Genomic DNA, 15,137 nt, shown 5'->3' on the forward strand with positions numbered 1-15,137 from the left:
ATTACAAGCATACCCATAACATAATACAGCCACCACTATGCTTGTAAATATGAAGAGTGGTACCCAGTGATGTGTTTATTGAATTTTCCCCAAACATAACACTTTGTATTCAGGACAGTTAATTGTTTTGCCATATTTCTAACAGTATTACTTTAGTGCCTTGTTGCAAACAGGATGCATGTTTTGGAATGTTTTTATTCTGTACAGGCTTCCTTCTTTTCACTCTGTCAATTAGGTTTGTATTGTGGAGTAACTACAATGTTGTTGATCCATTCTCAGTTTTCTCCTATCACAGTCATTAACTCTGTAACGGTATTAAAGTCACCTTTGGCCTCATGGGTCTTTGTGGTTGAATCTGTGTTTGAAATGTATTGCTCGACTGAGTAACCTTACAGATAATTGTATGTGTGGGGTACAGAGATGAGGTAGTCATAAAAAAATAATGTTAAACACTATCAGTGTTGTGATGCAAAAATTCTAGCTAAGTGCATAGGGCGTATAATTAAAAAGGTATTGTCAGATATTATTAATCCTAATCAGACAGGTTTTTTTACATGGACGATACATTGGAGGTAATATAAGACAAGTACTGGAAACAATAGAACACTATGAAAAATCTGGGAAACCAGGCATGGTATTCATTGCTGACTTTGAAAAGGCTTTTGATAAAGTATGACTAGAATTTATAAATAAATGCCTGGAATATAAAATGGGTTAAAGTTACAGTTGAAGTCGGAAGTTTACATACACCAAATACATTTAAACTCAGTTTTTCACAATTCCTGACATTTAATCCTAGTAAAAATAGGTCAGTTAGGATCACCACTTTATTTTAAGAATGTGAAATGTCAGAATAATAGTAGAGAGAATTATTTATTTCAGCTTTTAATTTCTTTCATCACATTCCCAGTGGGTCAGAAGTTTACATACACTCAATTAGTATTTGGTAGCATTGCCTTTAAATTGTTTAACTTGGGTCAAATGTTTTGGGCAGCCTTCCACAAGCTTCCCACAATAAGTTGTGTGAATTTTGGCCGATTCCTCCTGACAGAGCTGGTGTAACTGAGTCAGGTTTGTAGGCCTCCTTGCTCGCACACGCTTTTTCAGTTCTGCCCACAAATATTCTATAGGATTGAGGTCAGGGCTTTGTGATGGCCACTCCAATACCTTGACTTTGTTGTCCTTAAGCCATTTTGCCACAACTTTGGAAGTATGCTTGGGGTCATTGTCCATTTGGAAGACCCATTTGCGACCAAGCTTTAGCTTCCTGATTGATGTCTTGAGATGTTGCTTCAATATATCCACATCATTTTCCTTCCTCATGATGCCATCTATTTTGTGAAGTGCACCAGTCCGTCCTGCAGCAAAGCACCCCCACAGCATGATGCTGCCACCCCCGTGCTTCACGTTTGGGATGGTGTTCTTCGGCTTGCAAGCAACCACATTTTTCCTCCAAACATAACAATTGTCATTATGGCCATCTATTGTTTGTACAGATGAACGTGGTATTTGGAAATTGCTCCCAAGGATAAACGAGACTTGTGGAGGTCTACCATTTTTTTTACGAGGTCTTGGCTGATTTCTTTTCATTTTCCCATGATGTCAAGCAAAGAGGCACTGAGTTTGAAGGTAGGCCTTGAAATACATCCACAGGTACACCTCCAATTGACTCAAATGATGTCAATTAGCCTATCAGAAGCTTCTAAAGCCATGACATCATTTTTTGGAATTCTCCAAGCTGTTTAAAGGCACAGTCAACTTAGTGTATGTAAACTTCTGACCCACTGGAATTGTGATACAGTGAAATATAAGTGAAATAATCTGTCTTTAAACAATTGTTGGAAAAATTACTTGTGTCATGCACAAAGTAGATGTCGTAACTGACTTGCCAAACTATAGTTTGTTAACAAGAAATTTGTGGAGTGGTTGAAAAACGAGTTTTAATGACTCCAACCTAAGTGTATGTAAACTTCCGTCTTCAACTGTATGTAAAGTAACCCTAGGTGTAAAATAGTAAATAATGTCTACTTCTCAGAAAGTATTAAACTGTCAAGAGGTGTAAAACAAGGTTGTCCACTATCAGCATCTCTCTTTATTATGGCAATCGAAATGTTAGCTATTAAAATCAGATCAAACAATAATATCAAGGGGTTAGAAATCTAGGGCTTAAAAACAAAGGTGTCATGGTACGCTGATGATTTATGCTTTCTTTAAAATGCACAATTTGGATCCCTCCACAGCCTCAATAGAGGATCTAGATAATTTTTCTAACCTCTGGATTTCAACCAAATGATGATAAGTGTACTATATTATGTATTGGATCACTAAAAAATACATTTTACATTTTAGTCATTTAGCAGACGCTCTTATCCAGAGCGACTTACAGTTAGTGAGTGCATACATTATTATTATAATAAATGTTTTCATACTGGCCCCCCATGGGAATCGAACCCACAACCCTGGCGTTGCAAACGCCATGCTCTACCAACTGAGCTACATCCCTGCCGGCCATTCCCTCCAAATACTTATATCCCTCATTAAAATGCAAATCAATTCATAACATTTTTGACATGCGTTTTTCTGATTTTTTTGTTGTTGTTATTCTGTCTCTCACTGTTCAAATAAACCTACCATTAAAATGATAGACTGATCATTTCTTTGTCAGTGGGCAAACGTACAAAATCAGCAGGGGATCAAATACTTTTTTCCCCTCACTGTATATAGTATGTATAAGCTGGAAGTAGAAGCCTAAGTGTTGTTGTTCATTAGCTTACTCCAATTAGGGGAGGGGTGGTAGGGTTAGTGGGAAATAATAAAGGAAAATATATACAAAATTAAGAAAAGAACTTAACATGACCCACACACACAACAACAGGAGGCTGAAAAGATTTGGCATGGGCCCTCACATCCTCAAAAGGTTCTACAGCTGCACCATCGAGAGCATCTTGACTGGCTGCATCACCGCTTGGTATGGCAAATGCACAGCCCCTGATCGTAAAGAGCTATATAGGGTGGTGCAGACAGCCCAGTACATCACTGGGGCCGAGCTCCCTGCCATTCAGGACCTCTATCAGAGGAAGGCGCGAAATATTGCCAAAGCCAGCTGCCCAAGCCATAGACTTTTCACTCTGCTACTGTCTGGCTAACAGTACCGGAGCATCGGTTATCGGACCAACAGGCTCCGAGACAGCTTCTACCCCCAAAACCATAAGACTGCTAAATAGCCAGACTGAGAAATAGTCAATGAATGTTACCCAAACTATTTGCACTGACTATCTTGCATTGACCCTACACACACTCACTAGACTATATATACACACACCATATACACACACACACTCACATACACTACATATGGACACACACACATAACACACACACGCATAGCAAAACAACACAAACATACATACATACACACACATGCAATTTTACACTCATCATTTGCTGCTGCTACTCTGTTCTTTATTTTACTCTTATTATTATATGTCCTGATGCCTAGTCACTTTACCCTGCATTCATGTACATATCTACCTCAAGTACCTCTGCACATTGATCTGGTACTGGTACTAGCACTAGCTGTATAGAGCTCCATTCTTGTGTATTTTATATAATTCCTTGTGTTACTATTCGATTTTTTTAACTCTTCATCGTTGGAAAGGGCTCGTAAGCAAGCATTTCACAGTAAAGTCTACACCAGTTGTATTCTGCGCTTGTGACAAATACAATTTGATTGATTGATTTAATTTCATGACAGAAAACTAACATTAATTTTGGATCATGGCATGTATCCAAAAATAGTCTCACAGTAGGAGTGGTGACATTGGATAAGGTTTTCCTTTTAGATCATAATGAATAAGATTACACGGACAAGTGGGGATTGATCCTGGGTCAGCACTCCTACTATGAGATGATTTATGAATACGGGCCTATAGGTCTTTGAACTAACTGAGTGTAATGACCATTATAATAGTGAAAAGTGGTACTTGTGTGTAAATATAAGGACCTGCAATGATCTCGCGGAGTTTGGGGTCCAGGTTGACGGTGCAGGGGAGGAACATCTCCACGTCGCGAGCCGTGAGGACGGGCGTCCGCGAGGACAGGAACACCTCGAAGCTGCGGATGTCCCCGTCGATCTCCAACAGGGGCTCCACATCTTTGGTGGTGGGGATGTTTTTGGAGATTCTAGAGGAGAGGAAACGCAAGAAAGAGGAAATAGGAGGGAAGTATGTTAAATATGTTGAAGATGACACTGAGATAGCTTGTCTATCTCTAGTAGGGGCCATGCAACGGTCACCGCTAATCTTGCTGTTCTGGCGTCATGAAAGGAGAGAGATAAATCCATTTAGTTGGTGACTGATAGCTCCAGTTTGTTATCTGGATCTGACTGCAGAGGAAACATAAGGGGATGAATATCAGAGGTTTGCTGCTCAGACTCATTTACAAGCTGTGTTCAAATGGGAGCCTTCTGCAAACAAGGATGTTTGAGCTTTGTCTGTAGCCTCTAAGTAAATATATATATTTATGGAGATGTCATTGAACGTTATCTTACAAACAATGCATGTCCATCCATTACATATACAGTGGGGAGAACAAGTATTTGATACACTGCCGATTTTGCAGGTTTTCCTACTTACAAAGCATGTAGAGGTCTGTAATTTTTATCATAGGTACACTTCAACTGTGAGAGACGGAATCTAAAACAAAAATCCAGAAAATCACATTGTATGATTTCTAAGTAATTAATTTGCATTTTATTGCATGACATAAGTATTTGATACATCAGAAAAGCAGAACTTAATATTTGGTACAGAAACCTTTGTTTGCAATTACAGAGATCATACGTTTCCTGTAGGTCTTGACCAGGTTTGCACACACTGCAGCAGGGATTTTGGCCCACTCCTCCATACAGACCTTCTCCAGATCCTTCAGGTTTCGGGGCAGTCGCTGGACAATATGGACTTTCAGCTCCCTCCAAAGATTTTCTATTGGGTTCAGGTCTGGAGACTGGCTAGGCCACTCCAGGACCTTGAGATTCTTCTTACGGAGCCACTCCTTAGTTGCCCTGGCTGTGTGTTTCGGGTCGTTGTCATGCTGGAAGACCCAGCCACGACCCATCTGCAATGCTCTTACTGAGGAAAGGAGGTTCTTGGCCAAGATCTCGCAATACATGGCCCCATCCATCCTCCCGTCAATATGGTGCAGTCGTCCTGTCCCCTTTGCAGAAAAGCATCCCCAAAGAATGATGTTTCCACCTCCATGCTTCACGGTTGGGATGGTGTTCTTGGGGTTGTACTCGTCCTTCTTCTTCCTCCAAACACGGCGAGTGGAGTTTAGACCAAAAAGCTCTATTTTTGTCTCATCAGACCACATGACCTTCTCCCATTCCTCCTCTGGATCATCCAGATGGTCTTTGGCAAACTTCAGACGGGCCTGGACATGCGCTGGCTTGAGCAGGGGGACCTTGCGTGCGCTGCAGGATTTTAATCCATGACGGCATAGTGTGTTACTAATGGCTTTCTTTGAGACTGTGGTCCCAGCTCTCTTCAGGTCATTGACCAGGTCCTGCCGTGTAGTTCTGGGCTGATCCCTCACCTTCCTCATGATCATTGATGCCCCACGAGGTGAGATCTTGCATGGAGCCCCAGACCGAGGGTGATTGACCGTCATCTTGGAACTTCTTCCATTTTCTAATAATTGCGCCAACAGTTGTTGCCTTCTCACCAAGCTGCTTGCCTATTGTCCTGTAGCCCATCCCAGCCTTGTGCAGGTCTACAATTTTATCCCTGATGTCCTTACACAGCTCTCTGGTCTTGGCCATTGTGGAGAGGTTGAAGTCTGTTTGATTGAGTGTGTGGACAGGTGTCTTTTATACAGGTAACGAGTTCAAACAGGTGCAGTTAATACAGGTAATGAGTGGAGAACAGGAGGGCTTCTTAAAGAAAAACTAACAGGTCTGTGAGAGCCAGAATTCTTACTGGTTGGTAGGTGATCAAATACTTATGTCATGCAATAAAATGCAAATTAATTATTAAAAAATCATACAATGTGATTTTCTGGATTTTTGTTTTAGATTCCGTCTCTCACAGTTGAAGTGTACCTATGATAAAAAGTACAGACCTCTACATGCTTTGTAAGTAGGAAAACCTGCAAAATCGGCAGTGTATCAAATACTTGTTCTCCCCACTGTAGATGTACAGTCGGTGAACCAACTGCTTTGTGAAGTTCTTCCCCCAACCACCAGAAAATGGTATCAGATACATTTAACCATTTCTGCCTTTCTTGTTAGAAAAGTTATTCAAGCACGGCATAAAAACAGCACATCATCGTTCACGTGACACCATTCATTCTTATTTGAAAACTCAATAGCGCATTTGAAGCCAAGGAAGTCGATTAAGATGCCGTCTTATGTGGGAGATTTATGTAGACATATCATGCGCAGATTGAGCTAATCCAGGAAGTGACGTTGCAGACTAGCTCAGTGCTGCCCCCTCTGAGTAGCTCACATTGAAGGTAAACCGGGGTACTGCAGGCTGCCATTAGCTACTAAATTATCCCTATAACTTCTTCTGTGTGCAATTTTAAAATAATCAGGACATATATCTGGTGTAATAGAAGCAATTATTGGTTCCATGATTGTCTTCAATTTTTAAAAATATTTACATAAAGATTGACCCTTCACTATAATGGGGAATCCTGTTTTCTGCAAATAATGCCTGCAGTACAGCAGTCTGCCTTGAACTTCGTGGCTTTAATGAGAGGGGGTTGTCGTTCTACACTGATGCATTCTAAGGCAGCATGGAAATATTTTATTAGGACAAATTCGGAAAAGTACATATCATTATGCATGAGGGACTCTGCATGTCTACCCTTTTATGAAAACAAATTCAAATATTATGTTATAGAGTGTGTGGATGGATGTCACAAAAAACAAGAAAGGGTAAAACATCAAACATTTATGTGACTTGATTTGGTAGGAAAAACTGACAGGACGCAAACACTAACAACATACATCACTGGTAATCTGTTGATCCATTTAACCCCCATAATCATATAATTCAGACATGAAAATATGAACCGCAGTGAGATTTATGTCTAAGGCCATTCATCATCCGTGTGGGCGTTGGCCTTATCAGATGAATGACCAGAACACAGACCTTCCTTATTGTTTTTCCTTCTCCCTGCATATTTCTGTCTCTGTCTGTGTGTTTTACGTTGTGGGAAAGCTGGGGTTTGGAGGGTATTTCCCATTGCCTGATCCGTTTTTGGGGAGGAACAGAGGTTGGTGTCTCAGCTGGTTGATTAGCCCCTTACCGCACGCACCATTGTGCTAAGCTAACCAAGGGTGAGTGAGCTCACTGCCTGGCCTGGGCACAGCCTTACTGCTGTTAGCTAATCACATTTCTACAGGACGAATTTGCTCAATTTGCGGAGGAGAAATCTTTACACAATTGAAGATCAGATACCTTAATGGCCAACTGAGCTGATATCTGCTGGGTAAACAGACTGGGGTTAAGACCTTCCGAGGCATCGTTGTTTTACACACACAGTGCATACACACAGGCAGGAACACACACACGCAACCAGATGTATAGTAGGCTAAATGCTGTAACAGAATCAGTGGTCTCTGCACCTACTGACACGCAATCCATAATCTACAAGCACCTGACTCAGTGACCTCAGTAGCGGAGACCAGTGTTCTGGTTAGCTGTGCTGCTCCACACTTGACCTCGATCAACCTGGGTGAAAAGGGGTCAGAATAGTCTGAACAAGTCTACACAGACTGTTATTAGTGTGGTTCCTTTCTGTGTCAATGAAATGATCATTACAATATACAGGTAACTTCCAAAATAAAGGAAACTCTTGAGTAAATGAGGGATACAAAGTACACTGCTCAAAAAAATAAAGGGAACACTAAAATAACACATCCTAGATCTGAATGAATGAAATAATCTTATTAAATACTTTTTTATTTACATAGTTGAATGTGCTGACAACAAAAATCACACAAAAATTAATCAATGGAAATCAAATTTATCAACCCATGGAGGTCTGGATTTGGAGTCACCCTCAAAATTAAAGTGGAAAACCACACTACAGGCTGATCCAACTTTGATGTAATGTCCTTAAAACAAGTCAAAATGAGGCTCAGTAGTGTGTGTGGCCTCCACGTGCCTGTATGACCTCCCTACAACGCCTGGGCATGCTCCTGATGAGGTGGCGGATAGTCTCCTGAGGGATCTCCTCCCAGACCTGGACTAAAGCATCCGCCAACTCCTGGACAGTCTGTGGTGCAACGTGGTGTTGGTGGATGGAGCGAGACATGATGTCCCAGATGTGCTCAATTGGATTCAGGTCTGGGGAACGGGCGGGCCAGTCCATAGCATCAATGCCTTCCTCTTGCCAGCATATGGTCTCACAAGGGGTCTGAGGATCTCATCTCGGTACCTAATGGCAGTCAGGCTACCTCTGGCGAGCACATGGAGGGCTGTGCGGCCCCCCAAAGAAATGCCACCCCACACCATGACTGACCCACCGCCAAACCGGTCATGCTGGAGGATGTTGCAGGCAGCAGAACGTTCTCCACGGCGTCTCCAGACTCTGTCACATGTGCTCAGTGTGAACCTGCTTTCATCTGTGAAGAGCACAGGGCGCCAGTGGCGAATTTGCCAATCTTGGTGTTCTCTGGCAAATGCCAAACGTCCTGCACGGTGTTGGGCTGTAAGCACAACCCCCACCTGTGGACGTCGGGCCCTCATACCACCCTCATGGAGTCTGTTTCTGACCGTTTGAGCAGACACATGCACATTTGTGGCCTGCTGGAGGTCATTTTGCAGGGCTCTGGCAGTGCTCCTCCTGCTCCTCCTTGCACAAAGGCGGAGGTAGCAGTCCTGCTGCTGGGTTGTTGCCCTCCTACGGCCTCCTCCACGTCTCCTGATGTACTGGCCTGTCTCCTGGTAGCGCCTCCATGCTCTGGACACTACGCTGACAGACACAGCAAACCTTCTTGCCACAGCTCGCATTGATGTGCCATCCTGGATGAGCTGCACTACCTGAGCCACTTGTGTGGGTTGTAGACTCCGTCTCATGCTACCACTAGAGTGAAAGCACCGCCAGCATTCAAAAGTGACCAAAACATCAGCCAGGAAGCATAGGAACTGAGAAGTGGTCTGTGGTCACCACCTGCAAAACCAGTCCTTTATTGGGGGGGGTATCTTGCCAATTGCCTATAATTTCCACCTGTTGTCTATTCCATTTGCACAACAGCATGTGAAATGTATTGTCAATCAGTGTTGCTTCCTAAGTGGACAGTTTGATTTCACAGAAGTGTGATTGACTTGGAGTTACATTGTGTTGTTTAAGTGTTCCCTTTATTGTGTATATACAGTGCCTTCAGAAAGTATTCACACCCCTCTACTTTTTAAACATTTTGTTGTATTACAATTTAAAATTGATTAAGTTGGGATTTTGTGTCACTGGCCTACACACAACACCCCACATAATGTTTTTAGGTATTCTTTAAAAAAAATTATCAAAATAAAAATTCTGAAATGTCTTGAGTCAATAAGTATTCAACCCCTTTGTTATTGCAAGCCTAAATAAGTTCAGGAGTAAAAATTTGCTTAACAAATCACATACTGTAATAAATTACATGGACTCACTCTGTGTGCAATAACAGCGTTTAAAAGCTTAAGAATATACGCACATCCATGTATTTTCCGCAGGTGCTGGAGTTGTAGGAAAATTCATGCTCCCAGGTGATATTTATTTATAACAACGTTTCAACCCTTATTTATAATGTTGTTATAAATAAATATCACCTGGGAGCATGACCAGCAGTGTGCAGCGTTTTCCTTTCGGTTTTTCAATAACAGTGTTTAACATGATTTTCTAATGACTACCTCATCTCTGTACCTCATCAACCTGTTTTCACTTTGTCATTATGGGGTATTGTGTGCAGATTGATGAGGAAAACATATATTTTAGAATAAGGCTGTAACGTAACAAAATGTGGAGAAAGTCAAGGGGTCTGAATACTTTCCGAATGCACTGTATGTGCTGGGATGTATAGACATTATGGACAGTATGCAGATATACTATATATTCTATCTGTGGAATATGTAGGATAAAATAGTATACAGTTGAAGTCAGAAGTTTACATACACTTAGGTTGGAGTCATTAAAAGTAGTTTTTCAACCACTCCACAAATTTCTTGTTAACAAACTATAGTTTTGGCAAGTTGGTTAGGACATCTACTTTGTGTATGACACAAGTAATTTTTCCAACAATTGTTTACAGACAGATTATTTAACTTATAATTCACTGTATCACAATTCCAGTGGGTCAGAAGTTTACATACAATAAGTTGACTGTGCATTTAAACAGCTTGGAAAATTCCAGAAAATGATGTCATGGCTTTAGAAGCTTCTGATAGGCTAATTGACATAATTTGAGTCAATTGGAGGTGTACCTGTGAATGCATTTCAAGGCCTACCTTCAAAATCAATGCCTCTTTGCTTGACATCATGGGAAAATCAAAAGAAATCAGCTAAGACCTCAGAAAAAAATTGTAGACCTCCACAAGTCTGGTTCATCCTTGGGAGCAATTTCCAAACGCCTGAAGGTACCACGTTCATCTGTACAAACAATAGTACGCAAGTATAAAATCCATGGGACCACGCAGCTGTCATACCGCTCAGGAATGAGACGCATTCTGTCTCCTAGAGATGAACGTACTTTGGTGCGAAAAGTGCAAATCATTCCCAGAACAACAGCAAAGGACCTTGTGAAGATATTGGAGGAAATGGGTACAAAAGTATCTATATCCACAGTAAAACGAGTCCTATATCGACATAACCTGAAAGGCCGCTCAGCAAGGAAGGAGCCACTGCTCCAAAACCGCCATAAAAAAGCCAGACTACGGTTTGCAACTGCACATGGGGACAAAGATCATACTTTTTGGACAAATGTCCTCTGGTCTGATGAAACAAAAATAGACCTGTTTGGCCATAATGACCATTGTTATGTTTGGAGGAAAAAGTGGGATGTTTGCAAGCCGAAGAACACCATCCCAACCGTGAAGCACGGGGGTGGCAGCATCATGCTGTGGGGGTGCTTTGCTGCAGGAGGGACTGGTGCACTTCACAAAATAGATGGCATCATGAGGAAGGAAAATTATGTGGATATATTGAAGCAACATCTCAAGACATCAGTCAGGAAGTTAAAGCTTGGTCGCAAATGGGTCTTCCAAATGGACAATGACCCCAAGCATACTAAAAATGGCTTAAGTACAACAAAGTCGAGGTATTGGAGTGGCCATCACAAAGTCCTGACCTCAATCCTATAGAACATTTGTGGGCTGAACTGAAAAAGCATGTGCGAGCAAGGAGGCCTACAAACCTGACTCAGTTACATCAGCTCTGTCAGGAGGAATGGGCCAAAATTCAGCCAACTTATTGTGGGAAGCTTGTGGAAGGTTACCCAAAACGTTTGACCCAAGTTAAATAATTTAAAGGCAATGCTACCAAATACTAATTGAGTGTATGTAAATTTCTGACCCACTTGGAATGTGATGAAAGAAATACAAGCTGAAATAAATCATTCTCTCTACTATTATTCTGACATTTCACATTCTTAAAATAAAGTGGTGATCCTAACGGACCTATTTTTACTAGGATTGATTGTCAGGAATTGTGAAAAACTGAGTTTAAATATATTTGGCTAAGGTGTATGTAAACTTCCGACTTCAACTGTATGTACATAAATAGTTGAATAGAATAGGCTTTGACTAGAATACAGTATATACATATGAAATTAGTAAAACAGTATGTAAACATTATTAAAGTGACCAGTGTTCCATGTCTATGAACATAGGGCAGCAGCCTCTAAAGTGCAGGGATGAGTAACCGGGTGGTAGCCAGCTAGTGACAGTGACTAAGTTCAGGGCAGGGTACTAGGTGGATGCCGGCTAGTGATGGTAGTCTGATGGCCTTGAGATAGGAGCTGTTTTTCAGTGTCTCGGTCCAAGCTTTGTCCTCGCCTTCTGGATGATAGCAGGGTGAACAGGCTGTGGCTGGGGTGGCTGAGATCCTTGATGATCTTCTTGGCCTTCCTGTAACACCGGGTGCTGTAGATGTCCTGGAGGGCAGACAGTGTGCCCCCAGTGATGTGTTGGGAAGACCGCACCACCCTCTGGAGAGCCCTGCGGTTGCGGACGGTGCAGTTGCCGTACCAGGCGGTGATACTGCCCGACAGGATGCTCTCAATGGTGCAACTGTAAAAGTTTGTGAGGGTCTTAGGGACCAAGCCGAAATTCTTCTGCCTTCTGCTTTTCACCTTCTCCACTACGGCCCAGTCTATGTAGATGGGGGCGTGCTTCCTCTGCTGTCTCCTGGCACCACTCCACCAGGGCCATCACCTCCTCCATGTAGGCTGTCTCGTCGTTGTTGGTAATCAGGCCTACCACTGTTGTGTTGTCTGAAAACTTGATGATTGAGTTGGAGTCATAGGTGAACAGGGAGTACAGGAGGGGGCTGAGCACGCACCCTTGTGGGATGCCTACCTTCACCACCTGGGGGTGGCCCGTCAGGAAGTCCAGGACCCAGTTGCACAGTGCAGGGTTTAGACGCCGGGCCCCGAGCTGAATGATGAGCTTGGAGGGTACTATGGTGTTAAAGGCTGAGCTGTACAGTCGTGGTCAAAAGTTTTGAGAATGACACAAATACTAATTTTCACAAAGTCTGCTGCCTCAGTTTTTATGATGGCAATTTGCATATACTCCAGAATGTTATGAAGAGTGATCAGATGAATTGCAATTAATTGCAAAGTCCCTCTTTGCCATGAAAATGAACTTAATCCCCAAAAAACATTTCCACTGCATTTCAGCCCTGCCACAAAAGGACCAGCTGACATCATGACAGTGATTCTCTTGTTAACACAGGTGAGTGTTGACGTGGACAAGGCTGGAGATCACTCTGTCATGCTGATTGAGTTAGAATAACAGACTGGAAGCTTTAAAAGGAGGGTGGTGCTTGAAGTCATTGTTCTTCCTCTGTTAACCATGGTTACCTGCACAAAAGGGGCTTCACAGGCAAGGATATTGCTGCTAGTAAGATTGCACCTAAATCAACAATTTATCGGATCATCGAGAACTTCAAGGAGAGAGGTTCAATTGTTGTGAAGAAGGCTTCAGGGCGCCCAAGAAAGTCCAGCAAGCTCCAGGACCGTCTCCTAAAGTTGATTCAGCTGCGGGATCGGGGCACCACCAGTGCAGAGCTTGCTCAGGAATGGCAGCAGGCAGGTATGAGTGAATCTGCACGCACAGTGAGGCGAAGACTTTTGGAGGATGGCCTGGTGTCAAGAAGGGCAGCAAGGAAGCCACTTCTCTCCAGGAAAAACATCAGGGACAGACTGATATTCTGCAAAAGGTACAGGGATTGGACTGCTGAGGACTGGGGTAAAGTCATTTTCTCTGATGAATCCCCTTTCCGATTGTTTGGGGCATCTGGAAAAAAGCTTGTCCGGAAAAGTTGAGCGCTACCATCAGTCCTGTGTCATGCCAACAGTAAAGCATCCTGAGACCATTCATGTGTGGGGTTGCTTCTCAGCCAAGGGAGTGAGCTCACTCACAATTTTGCCTAAGAACACAGCCATGAATAAAGAATGGTACCAACACATCCTCCGAGAGCAACTTCTCCCAACCATCCAAGAACAGTTTGGTGACGAACAATGCCTTGGTGTAGGCTACATTTCAAGCTGCCTTTGAAAAGCCAGTCAAGTAAAAAGCTTGTGTCTTAATTAAAAGGCCAGTGTTGTATTTTGATACAAGCTTGAAAATGCAAATAAGCCAATAGGCAGAGGGGTTGCCTACACTGTCTAATTCTCTGTATGGTAATAATAAATAATTTTATTTTGTAAAGTGGTTTCTTGCATCTTACAACACAATACAATTTACAGCCACCTATTTGGCCCATTGTGTTACAGACCAAGTAAAAAAAAATCTGTTTATTTGTGTGCTCAAAGACGCAGACCAACAATTTCTCCCAACCATCCAAGAACAGTTTGGTGACGAACAATGCCTTTTCCAGCATGATGGAGCACCTTGCCATAAGGCAAAAGTGATAACTAAGTGGCTCGGGGAACAAAACATCGACATTTTGGGTCCATGGCCAGGAAACTCCCCAGACCTTAATCCCATTGAGAACTTGTGGTCAATCCTCAAGAGGCGGGTGGACAAACAAAAACCCACAAATTCTGACAAACTCCAAGCATTGATTATGCAAGAATGGGCTGCCATCAGTCAGGATGTGGCCCAGAAGTTAATTGACAGCATGCCAGGGCGGATTGCAGAGGTCTTGAAAAAGAAGGGTCAACACTGCAAATATTGACTCTTGCATTAACTTAATATAATTGTCAATAAAAGCCTTTGACACTTATGGAATGCTTGTAATTATACTTCAGTATACCATAGTAACATCTGACAAAAATATCTAAAAACACTGAAGCAGCAAACTTTGTGAAGACCAATACTTGTGTCATTATCAAAACTTTTGACCACGACTGTAGTCAATGAACAGCACAGCATTCTTCCATAGGTATTTCTCTTGTCCAGATGGGATAGGGCAGTGTGATGGCAATTGCATAATCCGTGGCTCTATTGGGGCGGTATGCAAATTGCAGTGGGTCTTGGATGTCAGGTAAGGTGGAGGTGATATGATCCTTAACTACCCTCTCAAAGCACTTCATGATGACAGAAGTGAGTGCTACGGAGCGATAGTCATTTAGTTCAGTTACCTTCGCTTTCTTGGGTACAGGAACAATGGTGGACACCTTGAAGCAAGTGGGGACATCAGACTGGGATAGGGAGAGATTTAATATATCTGTAAACACTCCAGCCAGCTGGTCTGCGCATGCTCTGAGGACACAGCTAGGGATGCCGTCTGGGCCTGCAGCCTTGCGAGGGTTAACACGCTTAAATGTCTTACTCATGTCGGCCACGAAAAACGAGAGCTCACAGTCCTCGGGAACAGCCCACGTCAGCAGCACTGTGTTATCCTCAATGCGGGCGAAGGTGTTTAGCTTATCTGGGGGGAGCAAGACGTCGGTGTCCGCGACATGGCTGGTTTTCCCTTTATAATCC

General features: G+C 42.7%; 1 protein-coding gene across 1 annotated transcript in view; it reads right to left on the reverse strand.

Moving 5' to 3' along the window:
- The window catches only part of LOC311145419 (kinase D-interacting substrate of 220 kDa B-like), a 102,712-nt gene that overhangs the window by 26,356 nt on the left and 61,219 nt on the right, over positions 1-15,137 (reverse strand). The window contains exon 24 of the mRNA XM_084181655.1: positions 4,004-4,182. Within this exon, the coding sequence (XP_084037781.1) occupies positions 4,004-4,182 (179 nt within the window). The remainder of the gene's footprint in view (positions 1-4,003; positions 4,183-15,137) is intronic.

Source organism: Coregonus lavaretus (assembly GCF_964263955.1).
Source record: "Coregonus lavaretus genome assembly, chromosome: 18".
Classification (NCBI taxonomy): Eukaryota; Metazoa; Chordata; class Actinopteri; order Salmoniformes; family Salmonidae; genus Coregonus; species Coregonus lavaretus.